This window comes from Astatotilapia calliptera, chromosome 12 (assembly GCF_900246225.1).
Source record: "Astatotilapia calliptera chromosome 12, fAstCal1.2, whole genome shotgun sequence".
Lineage (NCBI taxonomy): Eukaryota > Metazoa > Chordata > Actinopteri > Cichliformes > Cichlidae > Astatotilapia > Astatotilapia calliptera.
The window spans coordinates 16669700-16694666 of NC_039313.1; the positions used below are offsets into that span (position 1 = coordinate 16669700).

The 24967-nt window shown below is 38.1% G+C and overlaps 1 protein-coding gene across 3 annotated transcripts in view; it reads right to left on the bottom strand.

Annotated features, from left to right (window-relative positions):
* Positions 1-223: 223 nt before the first annotated feature.
* Positions 224-24967, bottom strand: part of stpg2 (sperm-tail PG-rich repeat containing 2) — a 61162-nt gene continuing 36418 nt past the window's right edge. For all 3 annotated transcript variants that reach the window (XM_026187195.1, XM_026187196.1, XM_026187197.1), the window contains exons 12-15: positions 13249-13414; positions 11087-11202; positions 1116-1316; positions 224-503 (exon numbers count right to left, since the gene is read on the bottom strand). In XM_026187195.1, the coding sequence (XP_026042980.1) occupies positions 1149-1316; positions 11087-11202; positions 13249-13414 (450 nt within the window). In that variant the 3' untranslated portion in view covers positions 224-503; positions 1116-1148. The remainder of the gene's footprint in view (positions 504-1115; positions 1317-11086; positions 11203-13248; positions 13415-24967) is intronic.

The following is a 24967-nucleotide window of genomic DNA, read 5'->3' on the forward strand; positions in this document are numbered from 1 at the left end:
TCAAAGTCCAGATTAGTTTTACTCAGGACCCGCCCATTTAGGGTCACCAACAGTTGCATTTACTGTCATCTACACAAGTCATTAGATTTTATTGGCGTTTCTCTAGCTGCTACATCGCCATTTGTCTCTTCCTGTGTGTACGCCCCATCAGGGCTGTGATCTGTGCTAGCATTCATCCAGCTTTACTGTTATTAACTATAACAAGAAAAAAAAGTACTGTAGCAAAACCTTCACAACATTTTTAATATTTGACTCATTTATGCCAGATTGGATCTTTCGATGCTTGACTTAAGACAACAACATGGCCTATGGAATAATAACAAGTTAACAAATCATTTCAAGCATTATTCATATGAATGCCTTTAACAATGTTACTGATATACAAAGTGGTTTATACAGGGGGAAATAATCCACAACAGCCAACTTCAGATGAAATGTTCTTAGTAGGTATACAGTATCACTCTGTGACAATAATGCAAAGTCATCTTCTTCCAAAGTGCTGCCTAAAACATTAAGGAAAAACAAATATGTTAATCAGTCAGCATTATGCACTGTAAACTTGATGTTTAAAAAGATACTGGCTGTTATAATTAGCTTAAATGAACTGTAATTTACTCTGAGGGCAATTTCTAGCACTTGAAAAACTGAAACCTATTACCAGAACAACAGCTCTAGGGAACTTCTCTGTTATTTGATAGCCCATTCTGGGCTCAGACACACACTCAAACACAAATATCACACACAGTAAAACAAACAGTTTGGACAAATTGCAGACACAAGCTTTCAAAAAGTGGCTGGGAGTAAAAACTACGGCAAATGCATAATGAAATGCACTCATACAACATATAAAAATATTACTGTCATTCTCACAATTAGTCTAAAAACCTCCTAAAGCCTGATATTGAATTACAATACATATTGTAATTGCACATTTCTGTTATTACATGAACAAACTTACCTTGTTTTCAGTTATTAAACTGTAACTTTACTCACTTATTATCTGCTATATATTCAAACAGAATGAACATGACATCAATATTCATGAAAACTCAACTTTTCTCAGAATATGAATTTAAATGTAATGACCTGAGGACTGATCTTTTCCCCCCACTAACCTTTCATCTTTAAACTCTGACCCACAAAGAACTCTATGAACTGCTGGTGGCGATAAAGGTGTTGGGTGTGCTTGCTTTAATGGCCTTGTGGGCTGTTAAAGGCCCATCAGCCACGCGGGGGGAGCAGCTGGGACTCAGAGGGTTGTTGAGCGTCGCGTTGAAGGTGCCCTTCAGTAGTGTGTTCATAATACTTGGACTCAACTGTGGAGACATAAACAAAACAGAGATGAGGGACAATGAAGGATGATGAAAAGTTAAATGGGTGTTCTCGGCCACCCCTCATTTCTTCACATGTTGCTTGGAACATATGCAAGCATACCTGGAAATACAGGTTATAAAGCAAAACGTTTGTATAATTCTAATGAGCTTGATGAAAGTCAATATTTGGTATGGCCACTATTATTCTCATAGCCTGATCTATCTATTACTTTTGCAAAAAAAGTAATTAGATTACTGTTACTTTCCCGTAAGCAGGTTCGTTCCTGCGTTACTAAACTGTGATTTTGTTTGTGAGAGTGTCTCATGAAAATGAGCAGTAACAGATGTGTGTAGATCAACAATGAATAATAGTGCGGGACAGAGTACGACCATGTAGCGTTTAAAGGTTGGAAGTACTTGCATTACTTTAAGTTGGATTCTGTAAAAAGTGACAAAAACATTAGCGTCCGCTGTACACTCTGCGTGGGAAGAAAACATCTTTCTACAGTGAAAAATTTAAGTTCAAATCTTAGCAAGCAGCGAGCACGCTGCCACAGGAATGTGAAATTCAGAGAAAAAACCCCGGATCCCCCCACTGACATGAGCGCTGTGGCTACCACATCCAATTCAGCTGGGGAAACTTCCACCGGCCCCACTCCTGCTAAACAGGTGAAAATAGACTTGAGAGCGACAGGACTTGGTGCTGCTGAACCTTTGTTTTTATTTATTTATTTTTTTGCTGTGTTTTACTTGCATCTATTTGAAAGAGTGAGTGTAAACACAAAATATAATTTTATTTTATGTGCTGGAATATGCAGAAAATAGGTTTAAATGTTAAACAAATTTCTTCATGTCAAAGACTGTTGCATATAATTTAATTTCTGCTTGATGCAATGTGCATAAAGTTAAAAGATTAAAACTAATAAAAAAATTTAAAATGACACTTTTTCATTTAATTAAATTTTATATGATGGATTATGCATAAAAAATAGAATTGGGCTGAAAGGTCTATTGCTTTATTACGTATTCAGGTTGTGTATCATGTTTTTTTTTAAAGGAAACTAAGTAATACAGTAACTAATTACTTTTGAAAATAAGTAATCAGTAAAGTAACTGGATTACTTTCTCGGAGAAGTAATTAGTAATTAATTACTATTTTCAACTAACTTGACTAACACTGGTGGTGAAGATGCATGTCTCAGGTCCTGTGTCAGGCAGGTCTTTGTTGGATTCTTTTCAGATTCTTTCAGGCAATTTTCGTCTGCTATATATAGTTTTTTAGGTCTGTCACTTTTCACACTGACACCATTTTCAGATATGTCCTTTTATCCATTCAGCTAATGCCTCTTTAGGTAGAAATGGAAACTAACTATGTGTTTTTGCAAAAGGCCGCTATTAACAAAGTACCAAAAGATATAAATTAACATTGGTTCTTTGCTACGTTTGTCTGTTATGTGTAGACACACCACTGGTTCACTTAAGTTAGGTGGCTTTTTATGCTTGAATGATTCATAGGTCAGTGTTAAGTGGCTTAACAAAGGAGAAAAAAAACATTCTTCTCAAAAGACACAGAACTGAACTAAAAATGAGTGAAAACGCAGCCAGTGTCAAAAAATCTTTAAAAAGACCTTCAAGCCTAGGTTATTGCTGAAGATCACTTTAAAATCTGGCTCTTCCCAAAGAAAATCGTAAAGAATGATATGAGGCTCAAGACTTTTGCACATTACTGTATATTTTTAAAAAGCGAAAGAGAAGAAATAGAAAATTAACCAAATAAACCCCAAAACAATTAATGCATAAATGAATAACTGGAGGCCAATGCAATAAATTCAGGACTCATGGGTGGTTGTCATTTGACTTTAAAACAGGAGTAATGAAGTGTTCTTAACATTTAGGGATTTAATCTAGATAAACTTCAGTGAATTCACTCACAGTGTATGATCCTGCTGACAAAGGTTTTGTATTGTCTTTTAACACACATGGTCTGCACACTTACTAATTTCTTGACGAAGCTTCGTCAAGAAATTAGTAAGTGTGCAAATTTATACTAAATTTCTTCAAATTTATACTAAATAACATATATTATATTATGGTCAAACATTTTGTTCAGTCCTACCATAGACTGGTAACAGATCCAATGATATAAAGCCCAAATAATTTAAAATTAAATAATTATCTGAAGAGCTTAATTATTTCCAATATGCTTTTAGAGCGAGGGGTCATTAAGGTTAAAATCACAAACATGACTCCAAAAACCCTTACAAATACTGAGTCTGTTAGTCCATGCTGGAGGGGGAGTCTTACAGAGGAAAAAACTAAACAAAACACCACGTTCACTTCAAAGTCTGCCCCCTAAAATCACCTCCCAAAAAACCCACAGACATACACACATATATATGCTCTATGTACTCACACACTTCATCAGCTGTCCTACTCAGGTACTGCTGAGCCTTTTCTGCAAAGCTCTATCTCCCTCTCTCTCACTCGCTCTCTCTCTCACCCCCCACTACCTCCATATAACCTCTGAGCACGTACGTGCACACACAGACACGCACACATCAGTATGCCAGAGGTGCTGCAGCAGGATTTGAGAACACTGGCGGCACGGCTCAGATCTCAGTATTGATCCTAATGGGAAAAGGGTTGCAGGTTCAACTCCAGGTCACCCTCGGGGTTACTGGGTAGGTCGAGGAGATAGGGGAAGAGCCCTTGGAAGTGACGACACCATTGGAATGGCAATGATGAGGGAGATTATGGGATGCTTGAGTAGGTCAAAGAGGGGAGAAGGTAAAGGGGAAAATTGCAGGTTGGTAATTGGTGGTGGTGATTATGTTACTTGGTATGTATGAAGACATATTCAACCGCGCCCATGAGCACAGACGAAGGAGTGCAGGATGCACAGTCATCCCTATAAAACACACACACACACACACACACACAGCACCTGCCACACACAGTGAAGGAACGCAAGCATTTGCTACCCACAATCCAGCAAAACAAGAGACGCAAGAGAATCAAATTACTTTTCATGAGCAGCTTGTATTTACCAGTACTTCAGTCGGCCAAAGAACAGATTATACACCTTTTGAGTCCGTCCGTCAGTTTGACACAAAGTGTAGATGGAACAGCCACAAGGTCTGTACATAACAACCCTGCGAGATCTATTCAGGAAAACTTTACAAGACTGAGAACAAAATGAATGCCAGGTACCAAAATAGATTCTGATCCAGCCAAAGAGTGAGACAAATATGGAGACAAGGACCCAAGACCCTAATCAGGCTTTAGAAGTTTGTGAGCTCAACAATTTTTCTCTATTTAAGGCATAGCACTTGTGCTCCACTGACCAGCAGAAAAGGCTAGAGAAGGTCCTAGAGGTACATGCCAGCAAAACCAGGTATTTTGAAAACTATGAAGGACTTTATTTTGTACAGCTTGCTTCTTTTTTGCAGGAGCAACACTATATATGAAAATATGGAAGATGAATGCTGTGTGTATAAACCACAACTTCACAGAATCCCTTTAGTCTTAAATAAATAAATAAAAACAAAATAAAACAACAAAGATCTAGTGTGTAACACACTGATTCGTGCTATTTTTCTTGCCAAAACTCCAGACTTCATAGCTGGTTAAAGCCATGCAAGGACCTTCCTTTTTAAATGTATTTGTAACTCCCACAGTGAAGTATATTCAACAGATTAACAGTCAATTAAACTGTACTGTAGTTTCCAGCTCTTTTAAAACACACATTTTCCAAAGTCAACAAGAATTAAAAGTAGGAACATGAAAACTCACACACAGTGAGAGCCCTTACAAGCCGCAGGCATCACACTGAGAAGCATATCATAATATGTCAACTGCGTCAAGAAAACCTTATGTTCTAAATCATAGTGACTAAGAGCCTGAGTAATAGTAGATTTTTATGAAGGGTGCCAATAAATACATACAGTATATATACTTGTACAGCAGAGTGATATTGAAATTTCAAATCTAAAGGGTTACCACTGTCTGCTGAGCTTTGTGCAGCACATGAAATAGAGTAAAGTGCTGAGAGTATTGTCAAAAATATACTCTTTAATTATTAAACTATCACTTATTTCTTTTTTATTTCAAATGAAAAAACTTACGTTTCTTCTTTTCTTGCCTCATTATGTGTTTTGTACTCATCTAGCATATATATACCATTAAAGAGTACAGCATTTAATTAATATTTGTTTCTGCTCGACATCCGTTCCCCGAATCGTTTTACATTTCCATATTCCATCCACACTTTTCTCTCTGTTAAATGAAGCTCAGCCACTAAGAACAGTGTTACTGTATGAGTGAGAAAGGTAATCAAGCCTGCTCAAGCAGGTACCTCACATAGTGCATTTAATGGAAACTCTAAATGAACCTTCACAGTGGACAAATGCTGCTCAAGTAGATAGCGTTGTGACATTATGCACATGTATGGACGAATGATCATGCGCACACTTATGCTGAAATAGCTACTGTTCCATTACATGAAAAGTCTGCTTCAGATTTCAGACGCTCAGAACACATTTCCAGCTGTTGAATTTAACTACCCTCTTCAGCAGCTCAATTTTCTGCTTTCTGTCTCTCTGCTTCTCTTCCTCCACGCATTTTCACCACCTTTTCAGCACCAACTCACCTCTACCGCCGTTTCCCCTTCTCTCTCTCCCCCCTGCCTCCTTCTCATTACTACCATGCTACACTCTGCCTGCTCATCTTCTACAAGCACTTATTTATCTCCCTCTCTGCTCCACTTCATACTATATTTAACGCTGCATGGCCCGTGGTGTCATATAGAATCACAGTCACACAGCTAATTACTGAGCAGCGAGCTTAAACTTGCATTTCGCTATTAAAAAGGAACTTGACTTCCTCCAGCTAAATGGAGCCATATGATTATGTACAATGCAATAGAATCAGTCTATAACCCATGAATGAAATCTTTTTTTATGTTCTTGTATGGGGCCTTTACTTCATTATACATATGTATGAATACCAGATGGACATCTAAAATTATTTAGATCACATGAAGGTTGAAAATAAAAAAGTACTTACAAAACAGTGTGCAGTGCTTCTGGTAAGAGGCATCATGAGTAATCTGAAATGCCAAATCTAGTTTACCAAATTGTATTAGCTCATATTAGAAGTGACTGGCAGGTTTGCAACATATGTTCTTCTGCTGCTTATGGTGGGATTGAGCCTCTTGAAGCCTCTAACACATTGCAAGAGAAAGTCATTTACACCTACAAAAAAAATTCCAACTGACCTATCATGCCTCCTCCAGAGGCATTCATGAGAAACTGGTGCACCCAAATGAAGTATATACTTGGACAGAAGAAAGATACAAATTATGCTGTCGGAGCTCTTGGGAAGCCAGTGGAGCAGAACTTAGGGCCTAATTTACTCATCTGCAGCTCACTTCTACAGAGAGCATTATTAGCTGATATTGAAGATCTAATCATGTAACTACACTGCTACAAAGTTTAGCAAAACCAATTTACTCTTACTTTGAGACAATTATCTACCATCTTTAAAGCTCTCTGTGATGGTTAAAGTAGCTGCAGACAAACACTCGATGTGGATCTCAGTTCAATACAACTTTTACCACCCAACCGCTTGGGGGAGAAAGGATGGAGATAGGACAGGTTGAGGTGGGAGCAGGATCATATCAGATTTTTCAACAGTTTTACTAGCTACAGTAGAAATTCCCACAGCTACAGGTGTATTTACAGCGTCCTCCGTCTTGTGTGATACTTACAAATAAATGTAGAAAATGTATCAGCTCATAACAACCAAAAAGAAAAGGCACATAATCTTAACAATGCAACCTCTAACATCTAAATGACTATATAGTATGAATTTACACACAGTTAACGTAGCTAGTGCCAACAACTAGGGCTGGGTATCGTCACTGATTTCTAGAATCGATTCGATTTCGATTCACAAGGTCCTGAATCGATTTGATCCCCGATTCGATTCAATCTGATTCGATTCGATTTGAATCAGGTAAATTTTGCCTCAGACAGTCAGAAATATTATAATTCTGATCACGTATCAGTACATTTCCATATTTTTATTTCTATAAAAGGAAAGCTGACACTTGCGAGACTTTATCAAAGGTGTGAGCATCACAGCAGATGCCTTTGTGTCAAAGTAACTGAGGATAAAACAGAAAAGCATGAAGGCGACTTTCCTGGCCTGGGATTTTATAGCAGATGACCTTAAAAATATTCTGCAGTAGATCAAAAACGAAAGAAAACCATTAATCAACACATGAACATTACCCGATGCTGCTGAAGTGAAGCAGAGCAAAGTTACAGAGGTTTTAAGAGACACAGCTAAGCCTTTTGCAATTTTGCATAATTTTAAAAAGTTTACATTTGGTCAGTAGCCTATTGAACAGCAGAAATTAGGTTTTCTTTTCGGAAGTAAGTAAAAGGAAAACAGGGGCCAACAGCGCTCTAAACAACGGTAGACTTATACATAACAAGCAAGCGAATAATGAAGAAAACTGATTTTTAGACGGGAAATTGTTCTGGAAGTACAGAGAGGGAGAGAGAGAGAGAGAGAGAGAGCTGTGCATGAAGTGTGATTTTATCGTGGTGGAAGCAAAACAGCAAAAGTCAGAGGGAATTCATGACGATGTACGTGAAGCGAAGTTTGGATCTTCTTTTGCATCTGGTTCGGTCAATATTGTTTGGAGAGAGATAAAAACCCGCAGCTTCAGAATCTAGCGCAAAAAGGGCGTAAACACAAAGCGCGGACCCGCCGAAACATCAGAATCAGCGAGCTGTCAGCTTTCAGCCCCGACCGTGTCTGTGCCGTCGGGTGAGAAAGGCGACATCTCACGATTCTGATCTGTCGGCAGGTCCATGCTTTGTGTTTACGTCTTTGTGCAGAATGGTGGTTATTGAAATTTTGTGAGGTTTAACCTGATATTCTGGCATTTCGGGCAAAGTACATTTATATTTAAAAATCGATATCGCGTTATCCAAGCCAGAATCTATTTTAATCGATAAATCGATAATCAAAACCCACCCCTACCAGCAACCCAAGGCAGTAAAGTTATAGATGCAGACAAATTTGTTTGTACCATCCCACAAAAAAAAAAAACAACAACTTTACAACCAATTAGCAGTCGCACTCATCAGGGCAGACTGATTCAGTCTGAACATTCAGACTGAAAATAGAAGGCGATTATTTAACAACTTTTGCCCATCTGAGAGCAACCGAAGTCAATTTGAATTGGGCTAAAATTGTTTGGAGACTGGCCACCTTCTACCAGGCAGCCAGTGCAATTTCCTTGCAGTGAAAAGCGGCCACCACAATTGCTTGTAATCGGTTGTCAAATGCAAAAAAAAACCCCCAAAAAAAACAAGACCTAGTCATAATGAGGTTGCCATCCTATTTTAACCCTAATATGACTGATCTATTGTCAAGGCCTCTGAGTCTGACCTAATTCTTCATGCAAAAGTTTTTTTTTGTTTTTTTTTAAAAAGCACATTAATGCATATCAAACCTTTGTATAAAGTCTTATGGGAAAACGTGCATGTTTAGAAATCCTGTGAGGAAACAAATTCTCACATGCCAAGACTGACTTACAAAAAGATACTTTGCTGAACTTGTGATGTAAACTGCACAGAGGAGGGGAGAAACTCTAATTATGCTGGAGACAAAGGAAAAACAGACTGAAGACTCTAGAGATACATCTGATATATTAGAATACAAAAGTAGAGTTGAGCCTCTATTGGTTATCTCTCTGTGCTGAACCCTGACTGAGCCCTGTGGTGTTATATCATAAACAAACTAAAGGTATGACTACAATAAGTATTGTTTATCAAATGCACTGTGACTACCCTGAGGTCTGACAAACATGGAATGATCGTCGTTTTTCATCAAGCACGTGCAAAGTATATTCTTTTGAAGTTTACACTCGCTTTGTTATCCATTGTTTACTTGGAACAAGTCTTCCCCTTGCTATTGCCGTTTCTGCTCTTCTGGCACATTACACAGTGTGCATTTACCAGTTACTTTTAATTTGTGTTTTGCTGCCTGATTGGCAATATCAGTCAGGTGGATAATTTCACCAGTGCCGGTCATATTCAATTAAGCCTGCAATGTTGCTTTAATTATCTGAGACATCTCACCACTACTGTGCTGATACATTTATCACATTTTACTAATGTGCTAAAATTTGATGGTGTTAATTGAACTAAAATTGTGTCCGTGTCAGTGTCTCGAAACACCTTTTGAGGCAAATTTCCCTATGCTTTTGAAGGGCAAAGCTTCTGGAGAAAAAGTCTTCATATTACAGATACAGGTAAAACTAGAAAACAGGTAAAGCAGGGAGAGAAGAGACACAGACTGTAGACTACAGAAGAGAAGACAGTAGAAAGCTGAGAGATAAAACTACACAGAGGCAGCAGGCAGACTGGGACACAGGCAGACGGAGAAAAAAAAGAGCTCTGTGATAACATCGCACCCATGGACATGAACATGATGATGAACTGTGTAGTGAGATTTGAATCAAACCTCGGGTTTTGTCTTTGATGTTCGCCATTCAAAATCAGCGGGGACTGGCGAACAACATTAGCACTTTCTTCTCACTCACACACATTCACCATCAGTGGAAACCCAAAGCTGTAATCTCTATTAAAATGCACTAAAACAAAGCAGAGAAAGATTATGCTCTGGTTAAGTTTCATTACAGCTACATTATGCTTCAGTCATGAAGTGCATTTGTCTCTGTCAGTCCTCTGTGGTGGCTGCATTAAACGACATTACACTTAATAAAAGGCATCTATTTTTACCCAGTTTAATTCAACCAGGTAGGTCAATTAAGAATAAAGTCTCCCACAAACTGAAAACCTGCCCTGTGCAAAAAAGCACATCAGCCCAGGAAAGATATTGAAGTTTGGATTTGTTTTTCTTTTTTCTATTAAGCAATCAATTTCTTCCGCACAGCTCAAGGTCACTGGGAGAAATGTGATAGATTCTGCGGGGATTGCAACTCAAGTAGTGTCAGACATTCTGGGTATTACATCTCAGGTGTACACGACACACACAAAGAGCAACCGCTGTGTCCATATATGCTAAAAACTCAGCATGCATCTGCACACTTAAACTTAGGTCTGTAATGTTTCAGAAGGTGAGCCTGGTTAACTTATGATTTCATGACAAATGAAGCAGATAGAATATTTGAAATTGATTCAACTGTGGAATTTGTATTTCAAAGACATGCTAGTGAGAGATGCCATTGTTAGGCGGAAAAACCAAAATAAACTTATCAGAGAGAGCAAAATCTTTAGTCGTGGCTAAATTACCAGTCTGGTACAAAAGGAGTGCACCTAGCAGCTCAGCAACACCAAAAGACCCAAAATACCACACAAATAAAGTGTATTAAGACAGAGTTATTTCCGGGGTTAAGAAAAACAACTTTACAACACCCGGAACAAGTCAAGAACACTGTTAAGGAGATAAGAGTATCACTGTCAAAGTCTAAAATCAAGAGATGCCTTCATGAATTCATAAAATGTATAATGTGTATAAAATGTCTGTAATGTAACTTTGTTAAACCCTTGAACGTCAGTCATATAATTGTTTGATTGTAAATCCACTGTGGGGGTATACAGAGGCAAAACTGTACAAACTGCATCAAATTGTGGACATAAATGCACTTTAGTTCAGTCAAGCGCACTGGGAGTATGGTACAAAGTGAGGATGTTTTACAAGGCTGACATTAATAGATCTTTTTGTACTGTTACCGAATAAGTGTCAGGTCCTGGGCTGATGTTCTTGGGAACTTTGAATCGATCTTCTCTGGAGGACATCAGTGCCAACTTTGGAGCAGATTTTACACTTGGGTTGTACTGGCCGGGGCCTGATGAACACAAACACACTTAAAAGCCAGTAAACATACAAAGAACATTCTTTTTACCTTACCGGACTTAGTATAGTTTTGTATTTCCTGATTAGTTTTTATTTTTATTTATTTTTTACGTTTTGGTTTTAATTTGATTGTAGTTATAGTTAGTTTCCTTTTCATTGTTTGAAAATGTTTATTTTTAGTCTAGTTTCTATTAGTTTTCGTCTTAGTTCTAATCTTTATTAATTATTATTGTATGACAGGCATGTGTCAGAGGCAACATTTAGCAAAATCACTACAAGTATTACAATAAAAACACAGAACCTTTTCAAAACAGCTCACTCACAGTCTTGTGGAAATCTAAAGTCTCAAGAAATATTTCTATGAAAGCCTCATAAGGCAAATTGGGATAACATTTTTACCAAACTAACAAATACAATATGTTTATTTTATTTTCATTAGTGTTCCAAGTTCAAAAAATCATTTCAGTTAGTTTAAATTCTTTCTAAAAGTCTAGATTTAAATTTAATTTTAGTTAACTAAATCTTTTTTCACCTTTAGTTTTTCATTTAGTTTTAGTTAACTATAATAACCTGGCCACATACTATCACCTTCAGGCTAAGCAATCATAAGATCTGAGCCAAAAAAAATCCCATCATAATCTTAAATTGTTAGTACAAATCTATATTTCTGTTGATTATCAAATTCTATACAAGTTTTAGCACAATTAAAACTAAAAGAAGTAACTGCCATGTGACTCTCTGGATAAAAGGTCTACAGCAAAGCTGTGGCAGATAAGAATTGTAATTGTTTTTTGTAATCTCTGGAAAATGATATACCTGCATAATACTGGACTCTGATGTGAATCAGAGGATGGACAGAGGATGGACACAATCCAATAAAACTTCAAAGCTAAGGTTACAAGAATAATGCTAACACCCAACTTTTAAGGAGTTATGATAAGAACTTTTACAATTGATTTTTAAATGGTTTAATGGACCCCTGGGCAAGATATTATATTCACTGCATTTAGAATTGTGATGAGGGGACATAAAATATATAAAGAATTCATCATTGGTCTAACAGCTTTAAAGTAAGACAACAGTAGGTGCTATTCAGCCCCAGTGGCTAAATGCAATCAACTTATTACTACACACATGGTTAAAAACACCTTGAGCAACTGCTAATGTCACAGATCATTATGAGCACCACAGTCATTAATTTTTGCTCAGAAATAATGCATAGCTAAACGCTCGGTCCTACCATTATCAGAAATATGATCACGTTAGACCCAGCATGATAAGTAATATAATGTTCCATATATTATAGACCTATTCATAAATGCAAATTCAACTATGGGGGGGAAAAAAAGCATGTGCATATCAGTGTGCTTATTGTGTGTCTCTAAGTTCACGTTAAGTGTCCATATACGCGTGTCCACATAAGTGCTTCAGGGTGGAGATGTATAAGTGTGTGCGTGTTTGCGTTCTAAGCAGAAACAATTCTGCAAACAGTTCAAATCTATTTATATGCAAATTGGATTTTGGTTAAACGGTTTGAGGTTTCTCCTGGGTTGAGTCCCTTGGTGAAAGGGGGCTAGTCATAAATTATCCAAGTAAGTCATGAATCTATCAATTTTCTAACAACATTTTTCAATGGGGGTGTAACTCAGGTAAATATTAGGTTTGAGGCCCATAGAGATGAAACTAATTGGACTGTATGATAGCAAAGGGAGGCACAGTACAGTTTGTGAATATTTAGCTCTGAAAAGAAAGGAAGGACCGACCCACACATAGACCAAGCCGTTTCTCTTTACATAATGTCCTTGTGGGTCTTTATTATAATGTGTTTTGAGGGGGGCCACTGAACCTGTGGAGCCCAACAACATAGAAGACCAAAATGCTGGACGCAACAAAGCTAACACTTGAAATTGGGTTTAACGCTTTGTTTAGTGTTTAGGTATTCAGTTAGGCATTCAGCTGTGGAAGTAAGGGTTATGGTATGGGGCAGGGAAATGCATTATTTTGATTGACAGACCAAACATAAAATCGAGTGCTACACCTGGCACGCTGGAGTTACTGTGTAGGAAGAAATCATTTCTCGGTGCAGCAGACAGGAAGCAGCTTTGCCGTTTCTTAGCGTCTTCACTTCGGGGTTCTAAGTAAGAGTGGCCATTAACCTTCTCAAATGTCTGACTCACATTGTATCTGCTGGGTGCAGGGGAATCCTACAAGAAGAGAAAAGCAGAGCATAGGAGAGTAATGATATATTAGAAAAAACTGACACTAACATTTATGCAACAAAATGAAATGCACAAATGTGCAGTTTCCACTTTTAACATTTCACAGCTGCAAGGTCAGCCATCTGTTATTAGAACACACTCACATGATCCCATTTATTATAGTGTCACTCATGTATGCATGAATATTGGCGTGCAAATGCAAGGTAATCCAAACAGTGTCAAATCATCTTCGTCGCGGCTATTGTTTTTATCTAGAAATAAAACAAGCAGTGAAAAACTACTTTAGTTAATTGATGTCAAAATGCAAACTAGAATTTAAAAAACTGAACAATTTAACAAACTCAAACAATATTGTGAACTTACAAAACAAGTTGCTTAAAAGAAAAATGCACCAATAATGATAAACACATGCACAGTGTCTTCAGTTGTAGTGTTTGGTCAAATTTGTCAACACATGTTTGTGAAGAATGAAATATCTGCATAAGATTTACAGTTATGTTTAATATGGCTACTGGTTTTTAGGCGGATAGTGTGCAGTTTGAACTGCGATACCTGTGTGACCGCACATATTCCCCCCCAGGGAGGCGTCTGAGGACATCACCTTGGGAAAAGGTGGGCCCCTGTTGAGGGGCCCTAGTGTAGCACGCAACTCAGGCTCCCTTCAAGTACCTAACGGTTATCGCAAGTCTACTTCGGAAGTGACGTGATGCACACAGACATCATCTTTAAAAGCCTGAATGGCACAATGGCAATCATAAATGCCATCATGTCCCGTAATTGTAAAACGGTGTGAAAATGGAGTTGGCGTACAAAGTGAAATTCAGCAAAGCCACCCTGTGCTCTGACAGACATGCACAGCTGGAAACTGAGAATATTTCGAGCCTGAAAAATGAGATCTGCTGATTCAGAGTTAGCACGCTTTTTTGTGGAAAAAAAAAAAAGTTTAGAGAGAAACTCAGAGTTTGAATGTGTGACAGAATGACCAGCAGCTAAATTGCCAACTGCTTTCTGCAGCCCAATCAACCAGGCAGGCTAAGATGCCCCGATATGTTTGGAGTTCATGGTCACAGAGTTCGCGGCAGGGGCAGTACCTGCCTGAGCCAGTAAATTTGGTCCAGCTGAGAAGGAGAAAATTAGAAAATTTGTAGAAAATTTGCAGAGGTTAGACAGAAGAGCTGCGAAGGCAACCCACACCATGGTTGCCGGACAAGACTAGATAAGACACTGACATTGACGGCTCCACAGGTGGTGGATTAAGCAAGCCGCTATTTTCCGCATTGTTCAGATCCAAAGATAATTCATAGCTGTGCACAGTGATGCAAATAGACAGGGGTTGGCTCCATGTCGAGGTGAACTCGGATATCTGAAAACAGGGACAGGTGTTTCTTTTTTTTTACCCTTGTCACCTCTGAGTGTATTATGAACTGCACAGCTTTAAAGAACTTTCTCCTCAAACGTTAGCTCCGGGATACCTTTCAGGAACGTTGTTGTGCAAAACAAGCTGCACCCCTGAGAAATTAAATTAGTTAAATTAGCACACCCCAGGCAATCTGCTCACTAAAGGGAGCACTGCTAGCACCAACAAGAGGAGTTAAACTAATGTTAAACTGGCAGCTGACAACAACGCCAACTAGTAATAGTTAACCATGATGACAGAGCATTGTATGTATGTATGTGTGCTGATATGTGGGCCTCATATGTGATCACGTCTATCTTCAAAACTGTGACTATAAGTGTCTTTAACCAGGACATGAAACTGCATGAAATCTATCTGTTGTACCAACCAAATCAACCTAAATGTGCACATACACTGAAAGTTTGTAGATACTACACTCCTACAAAAAACAATGTCAGAAACAGATTGCAACTCCAACATGTCACAAGTAATTTCTTGCACATAGACTACATATCAGATTATTATAACCTTAGTGTTTATAATAAATATTAATACATAGCTAATTCACAGAGGTACCCTTGGTGATACCAGTGATAGAATTTTAAATCTGAAATGGAGAATGGGTGAATCGCGGGTGAAACTCGCACTTCGACTGCTGCAGAGGAACCTCAGTTACTGGGGATTTGTCAGTGGGTCTCTGAATAATTGATGCTGAATGCTGAATATAGCGGCACTATCCACTTATCCTAAACATAGGAAGGCTGTCATTTACCTCACGCTGTCATTTCCCAACTGCTGCATTCTCCCTCTCCTCCTAGTGAGCCGTCCATCTTTAATCACTTTTAACTGCGGCCATTTAGCTTTTCATTATAGACACAGCAGGGGGACAAGGTGGCAAGCACAACATGTGTACAACAATATAACCGTACACAAAACATGGAAACATTCAATTTGAAGATGCACATAGAAAAAAATCATTTCTATGTAAATGTAAAACTGAAATTGAAAGAAGGTGAAGAAAACAGTGACACAGTCTCCTGTAGTTTGCCTGGTTTGGTTGGTGTCATAGTTGATTTAATACAACTGACACCTGTAGGCACATCTGTGGAGCCCTATGGTCTATAATTATACCGGAATATGGAACAAACCATGTTCCCAGTAGTAGTCATCAACTATTGACAGCACTCAGGTTGACTTTAATTACACACCCTTGACATTTAGACAGCTCGATACTTGCCTTCTACACACACACACACACACACACACACACACACACACACACACAGACACACTTTTCTTAATGATTCTGTCACATTGCCCTTGTCTGTCTGAAAGTGACTGAGTGAATAAATACAGTAGATGCTAGATACATGTTTGTGACAGCCAATGGTACAGAACAACATAAATTAAATATTTTTATGTTGGTATTTTTATAATGCAAGTCTATCAGAAATTAACAGAATATAACTATAAGTATTAATAAGATATTAATTAATGGTATTTTTCTAATGCATGCTCTCACTGAAGGATTAAAAAATAACTACAAAAACTGAATATGTGTGCATCTCCACATCAGTTGTTAGACCTCACATTGCTGTGTCAAGTGGCTGGTGCTATTTGAAGAAAACAAATCTCTTCTCAAGAGGGCTGCTGCACAATTTCACATTATAGTGAGGGTCTCTGTGGAGCATTCGGTTTATTCATGAAAAATGTTTGGAGCACACCTCTCAGAACTGTTACCTTGATCAAGAAAAATGAAGTTGTGGGAACAATTTTTCCTTGTACAAAATTTTATGTTTATTATGGTTATTTCTAACTATTTTATTCAAAATTTTTACAATTTCAGCCATCATATACATGTATATGTATAAATGTTGGTTATTTTTTACTTTTTCATGCACATACGTAAAGTATCATTTCTACAAGAACAGCCAGAATACTATCCTTTAGTATTCTCACGCATCGTCATTCACAGCTTTAGAAGAGTTTCACCATGGCTAAATCCAAACACAAAGTGAGATGTTTCATATTATCTTTTTACAGTATAGCCTTTCTTCCGCACCATCTCCTCTCATACTAATGACTCAAGCACACTTGACAGTGGCTGTATTAATGATCTGGCGGTACGCGCAGTGACAGCTTTGAATAATGGTCAGGCATAACATATGAGGTGTATGTGTGTCTCTGTCCATGTGCACATCCACGTGTGTGTGTGTGTGTGTGTGTGTGTGTGTGTGTGCGCGTACATCCCATTCTTCATCATCTCATTACTCTTAAAGCCTTTCACTCTTCTTTTCAGAGTGGAATGCTATTTTCAGACTTTCAGACTGTACTTCCATGCTGGATATAATATATTTTGACTTTCTACCTCTCTCTTGCATATATGTATGTATGTGTATGTATATATAGATAGATGGATAGATGGATGGATGGATAGATAGATAGATAGACAGATGTGTGTGTATGTATGTACGTATGTATATATATATATATATATATATATATATATATATACAGTCTGCATGTGTCTTCGGAATAATATTACCTGTTTCCAGTGCAAAGACTTTCGAATCCTTAAATTCTCTGTTTAATTTGCTCTCAAGTGTAGGCAATTAAGACAGTTAAGTCCATGCAACACTCTACTTACTTTTCAAAAGTGCTTAGACATCTGGGGCTGTGATCAACACCCAACAAGAGTACTGTTGGCCTAAATACTAAATAATTCTAGCAAAGAATTTTCCTTCAGCAAAGAAAAAACAGTGGAAGATTGTGTGGTTCACCCAGCTGCTATATAAAGGGTGTTACTGGTTGAATTAGAAGAAAAATAAATTAATGGATCGTGAATCTATAGACACAATAATATAATTTGTTTATATGACAAGCACTGTACCATTTTTTTTGTTTAATCAGCAGCATTTGTTTTATTTTCTTTTGTGTGTGTTGTTTTGCTTTGTGTAACAAAATGGAGTGATGACATTTAAATGAAAGGAGAACACCCAGAAAGCACTGTCTATCAGTGTGTCATAGGCACAGCTGGTGTCTCATCACAGAGCCTGATAACCATCTGTCTGATTTTAGTAGTGGAGGTATGGTTGGTGTCGTAAGGCCTTAATGAGGTTTTAGACAGGTCTTCAATATAGATGCAGTGACAGAAGGAAACCATATGGGTCCCATTTGCTTCCTACTCACACTTTATGGGCAGCAGTTATTCTAACAATTTGCTGACAGCTACAGTTTTCTGCTGTGTTTTGTAGTCTTGTAATCTTGCTTTCTCCTTAATTTATTTTTATCCTTGTCTTTCCTTGCATATTTACTATTACCTTATTGCCTTGCCTTTCTCTTTCTTGAGTTTCTTTTTGTGCTGATTTTTGCTAGCTCGGTCTCCATCACTCATTCTTTTGCAAAAGTGCTCAACTTCCTGCTTTAACAAACTTAAATGTACACATCCATAGCTGGTTGGATTCTGAGGAACAATTGTATGGAAGTTTTACATTTCTGTCTTGATGAACCACAGTGAACCGAGACCTAACACACTTTTCTTTTTTTCAGTCACATTTACTGTTATAATCAGGGATGCTCATATTAAATATTGCCTGTAATCCTTGTAGGCCAAAGCTCAGGCTTCAGACAGCTTCCGACAGTGTTTTATAATGTCATTTGGAAGAAATATAATCACCTCATTGATTAAAAAGAATGCTTTTATGAATGGAGGGAGGAATTGGCTTCAGTAACATCAGGGGCAGAACGGTGGTACAGTGGTTAGAACTGTATTGTTGCCTCAGAGCTTAAAAGTCCTGGGTTTGAATCCACCAACCACCCAGGGCTGAAGCAAATTAATGGATGTAACTTGTTTCAGACAAAGGATGAACTGACGCTCTGCACCAAGGCTGAGTAAAACCCAACAAAGTTCTTCTAGTGGTGTCCAAGAATACAAATCTGAAGCTCAAAATGTGAGCATAATAAGTTCCCTTTAAGTGACTCCTTCTGACTGATTTATGCAGCAATCACAGACCAATCTATAGAGTGGGGCAGGTTAATAATCCTGTATAAAGTCTGACACCCACAGCTGGGGCCTTGATGATCTATGATAGATCCAGCAGTGTTCCAGAAGTGCCCAATTGAGTATAACACCCATGCCAGGCCTTACACCTTACTGGGCTTTACTTTTCCTGCTGTCCCCTGGCCGCCTGCCTAGATGACAGTGCACTTGGCTCCTAAAATCATCACCTCCTACTAAACAGCTGTCCATAGCCAAATACACACAAAACACACAGCTGCTGCATAAAACAGATACATGCCCACACCTGCATATGGCAGCACACACACACGCACTCAAAAAAAAGGCACTAAACACACAGCTGCTGGCCACAGCTGGTGCCCATACTTTGGACAGAGAAATACACGTGTACATAGGCATGCACATACACAGAGTGGACACAGCTGCTTAACACATGCGTCTCCTTCATCAACTCGAAGAGTGAGACAAAGAGAGAGAAACATCGAGAAACCGATTAACCGTCAGAGAAAAAAAGGTAATGCGAGGGGAGAAAAATATCTAGAGATGGTCAAACCAAAAGATAAATGGTATACAAGCAAAAAGAAATCTGTAAAGATTAGAACAAACAACTGAAGCTGAGAAAACTGGCGGCATAAGTGAAATGCAGTCCTCTTAATAGACAAAGACAAGATCAAATTAAAGAACCAGGCCTGCTACATCTCACTTCTCCTAATCCAATCTATACGTGGAAAATAAGTTTTTAATTTGTTTAAATACTGATCTCTATTCTGGGCAGTGTCACAGGTCTGCAGGTATCTGCTGACGATTCCATTATTCTCAAATAAATAAATACAAATGGGACCCAATCTCTCGCTACTTTCAAAAGCAGGTCGATACAAATAAGATTTGACAGAGCATCGTCCTGACGCTAGAAAGAAAAGATGCATCTGAAAGGCTTCATTTATCAAAATCGCAGCATTTTACATCTGGCTTTGTATTAATGCTGCTAGCTGACAATATTTCTTATTTGACTCACTCTAAGCAACTGATTTGAAAGAAACAGTGGACACGTGAAAGGAATCATTACCTACTTTATTAAAGACTTTCCTCACCAGAAAGCAGACGGCAGACTGGTGGATGTTAAACTGAAATGTTGTTTCAGTGCTTGGCACCAAACATTTAATTTAATCCTAGAAAAGCAAGCTGACCAGAGAAACTTTTAATGAAGTTTCTGAATATGCTTCTAAATGATGCTTCGATATTTTGGCATAGAGCATGTTACAGTAATGGGTAAACTTTAACAAATCAAGCAGATGACAGACAACCTTATTTTTTGCCTTATTTAATTGGCAAAATAAACAGTTTCCTTTTAAGTAGCATTTTAGTGTAAGAAAGGTTGTTTACATTGATGATTCTGATCAAAATACAATCTGTTTGTTATATGTCTTATAGTACAGTGTAAAGATGTGAAATCAATGGAAAATATCTGCTAATTAACTCATTCACTGCCAGCCATTGGCAGTGAATGAGTTAAACCCATTGACTCATTCACTGCCATTGACAGCTATAGACGTCAATGGCAGTGAATGAGTTAATTAAGAAAATGTAAAACAAATGATTTTTTTTGTCTGTACATGATACAGATATGAGTATTTAATGACAACAGCCCAAACACCATACCAGCAATGCACATGATGGGTGTGGCCTCTGCAAACGCTTGTTGTACTTTTATGAATTTGCCAGAAGTCATGTTGTGTTTATCCACCTTCTTTCGTAAAACGTCTTTTATTCCGAGTCACAGACTGAGGAGGGGCTGTTTTTCAGTTGACTTGTTTTATAACAGCGAGACAGCAGGGAGGTAACAATAACCAGGACTTCACAGCAAGAGGGGAAGAGTAGGGGGGAAACGCCAGAAAAAGAATTCCACCAAGCGTATGTGATCTTTTTTCTTCAAGCAATAACTTAGATAGCATCCACACATCATCAAATCTGAAAGTGCAACACAGACAAGTTCCCCATCTGTGCCCTATCACACATTTTAAGACGTACTTGTGTTTCTCTCTCATTTCTTTGTCTTTCCTCTGTTGCTCGTGCATCCAGCCGCATTTCCCACATTTATTCCTGTGCCTCTGACACATTCCTTTTACTGTCTCTGTGGTCTCCATTATCTCTAATCTTTTACGTCTCCCCACCCCCTCTACAACCCACAATACGCTGTCTTTGTACACTGAAAAAGATTTGCAACAATGTGCTATAGTGTTACTAAACATCTACATTTTCATCAGTTATGAATCAATGAATATGTAGCCGTCTCACTCAAGGGAAATTAAGCTTACCACGCCTTAATTAGAGGACAGGTGGGATCAGAAAAAGACATTTTTGCATTAAGCAAGTAGCTATTAAAAGAAGTACCCTTCAACAAGTACCCGTTGTTTACTCTTAACCAATATTGACAGCAGGGATGACATTTGGGGTGGCTGTAGCTCAGGTGGCAGAGCAGGTCAGCCACTAATCTGAAGGTCGGTGGTTCGATCCCAGGCTGCCTCCTGGCTGCATGTCAAATATCCTTGGGCAAGATACTAACCCCATGTTTGCCTACTGGTGGTGGTCAGAGGGCCCGGTGGCACCTGTGTCCGGCAGCCTCGCCTCTGTCAGTGCGCCCCAGGGCAGCTGTGGCTACAATGTAGCTTGCCATCGCCAGTGTGTGAATGACTGAATGTAGTGTAAAGCGCTTTGGGGTCCTATGGACTAGAAAAGCGCTATACAAATGCAGGCCATTTACCATTTTACAATAACATGTTTCAGTGAAGGTTGGAACTATAATGTTGTCAAGTTTATTAGCATTTTGGCACAGCAGACATGTAGACCTGTGCTGCACAACAATCAATAAAACAATGGAGAAAACCAAAAAAGTAAGAGAACATAATTACAAGCATAATTAAAACATTAAAACTATGAGCCTAAGAGCTTCAATCAATTCTCTCTAGAAGCCAATCTAGTGCTTAGAACTATCAGAGCTATCAGTCAGCTGAAATAAGAATATAACAAGGGGTATAAAACTGTAATTTCTGTGACTGATATTTTGGTACAAGCCCATGTAAGAATTTATAAGTGAAGAAAGGGTTTTAAAAATGAATCCTAAACTCCACAGGTGGTTAAATATGTTCATGTTTCCATTTACCAGCCAGGAATCTAGCAGCAGCATTTTGTCCTAACAGCGCCTTGCCTACTCTAAATAAAGAATATCAGTCTGGATGTGATAATCACCCTCTCATTGTTTTTAAAAGAAAGCAAAGGTTTGACTTTACCTAAAAGTCTTAATTGAAATAAGCTATTTGATGACAGGTTTAATCTGCAACTCTAATTTCAGGGTGGAAAAAGATTAACAATTATACAGAAATTGACATGATACATGATTCTTTATATGAAGGTTACAGAATGAAGTGATATTTGTGAACTGAGCTTTCTGGCATCAAGCGAGATTAAAAACCAGGATTTCATTTTTATTCTCATTGAGGGCGAGGACGTTCAGCAAAAGCCGCATTTTAACCACAGCTAAATACAATTTTCTTTATCGCATCTTCTATGGCACCTTTATCAGTCAAAGTATCTGTCAATAGGCTCTGAATATTAATCTTTTATGTGAGGACTGACAGGAGCCTAACTGAGGACATGTATGTACTCCTGAAGATAATCACTCTTTATTTTGGACACTACGAGCTTTTGGCACATGAGGTACAGGATGCTGTGATGCAACAGACAAAATGTGACTGATTTAAATGAGAGCGCATCCTTTGCCCTCTCAAGCAACACAAAGAAATGTTCCCTAATCTGACACCTCCAACAGCAGCATGACATTATCTATAATAGCTCCCCAAACTGCCAACCTTTTTTCATATCGTATCACTGCTACTGTTAAAGTTTGTTAGGGTTAGGTAAGGTAGCAAAGTTCCTTGATCCAACTTAAGACAACATAGTTTAGTTTAAGGCATTAATTAAAGGCAGTAATTTTGGTTATTGTCACAACCAGTGGTGATAACGGTCAAAAGAAATCAGCATTTCTAGCACAAAGTAAAGTTCAACACAGTCAGGCTTTCTTCACAGTTTGCACTCTATTCAGTGGCTTTAGTGAGATACGACTTAACAAGCTGCACATATAATACGTATTCCCCCAGCAGAGACTATATATTGTGCCTACACTAGCTGTAAATGAAATAATTGTTGGAAAACAGGCACTTCCAGCAATTTTAAACCAAAATTCAGAATGTAATTCCCTCCGTTTTGTTTTTGATTCTCTCAGCTGTCGACTCAGCTTCTGTTTAAGGCTTTGAGAGTAAGGATTAAATATAAAAATAGAATTCAAACATAGGATCACTCTCTGGACAAATGTCATCTGCAACAGTGCAGATGTCCTGTTTTAGGATCACATATTAATGCTATGTTATAGAAAAATAAAACTGTTATAAATTGTTTGATGTCAATAGATAAAAAAGAAAACCAATGAATAAAGTTCCATCTAAGAAGCTGTATGTCTTACTGATCCTCATCAGGGAATTATGAAGACTAGATGCTAATGAAAAACTTTAGATCCACCAACTGTCTGTGCACAGAGGTCCGATGGGTGTTCCAGGAAGTGGGTTAGTGACACTATTTTATGGAAAATCAATTGGTCCGTAGGCAATGGTTTCCTGCCTGCTGATCTCTAATCTGGAACATAAATTGTCCCGGAGCAGGTTAGGATTACAGCATAAGTTACCAGGGCGATTTACTCCAGTGAGAAGGGAAAAACCCTTAACACTTAAATTACCTGGATAAAACAAGACCTCAGGACAAAAAACTGTGGTTAAAGTGGTGCTAAAGTCTGCTAAAGTCGTTCCTGTGCTAAAGGATTTTACCACAGGAACGTAAACATATGTTGTTTTTGGACATTATACTCACTTGGGAGACTCTCCAAAATGCTGTGTAATTTTTGGTGTATATTCATGGTCTGAATAATCTAATCTGGTTTTAATGAAGCCCAGGCACTGCCTTTAATAGCAATCTCACCACAAAGAGCAGTGAAAGTTTTGTTGTTTACTACAGTTAATTAATATTGTAAGAGGTCATGGAAATCCCAACCTCTAAAAGACACCAGCAGAACCTTTAGCTTTGTCATTATATGCATTTATAAAGCAGCTTTACCTTCTCCTCTCCCTCTCTGTCTCTCACACACACACACACACGCACGCATACACACATACACTCAAAACATGTCACAACATCAGACCTGCATGAGTACATATAGTCCCACTCATCTTCATCCAACATCTGGCTCCAGTCAGTGAAGTGTCAGTACTGTTTTGGTCAAACAGGCAAAAAAACACATTTATTTTTTTCTGAATAAATTTCTAGGCAACACTCAATCTGACAGTTCAAACAGTTTCTGACATGATAACTCTTAAGTGCTATAAAATACCTACTTGTTGTATTATATGTGGCTACCTTGTTGTGGCTCCTAATAAGCCTTAAAACTTGTGGATCCACTAACAAATCAGTGTTTGCCCCACCCCAATGAAAACTGTCACTTGTGGAATTTCAAGTTATCACTTTGTTGCACTTTATTGCTTTTTACTTTTAAATATGGGAATCCCACTGTATCTTGTTTAAATGTTATCCTAAATAGTGTATATATCTTTATAATGATTCACCATCAATGTTTGAGGTATGATTAGATTTCTCTCCCTAGGATCGTATGAATTGTTTTAAAATTTTCAAGGGAGGTGATGCTGAAAAAGGCTATTTTACTAGCAGTATTAAATACAGGACAATATACTTTAACCTGTACATTCATTTTGAAAGTCTTATTATATTGCAAACCTTAACCAAATATAGACATATAGCTGACGAGTATTCATTATGTATTATACAGACAGTTTCTATCCATAGATTTTCTTAAGCACCTATCAAATTCAGAGTCACAGGTGAGAGGTGGCGTACACCCTGGACAGCTTGCCAGTCTATTACACTCACACCTACAACGAATTTAAAACACAACATGCATCCATGTCTGTAGACTGTTAGAGGAAGATTACCTGGACAGAAAAAACATAGCCACAGGGAGAACAAGCAAACTACATTTGGATTTGAGTGCCAACGTTTTTTGCTG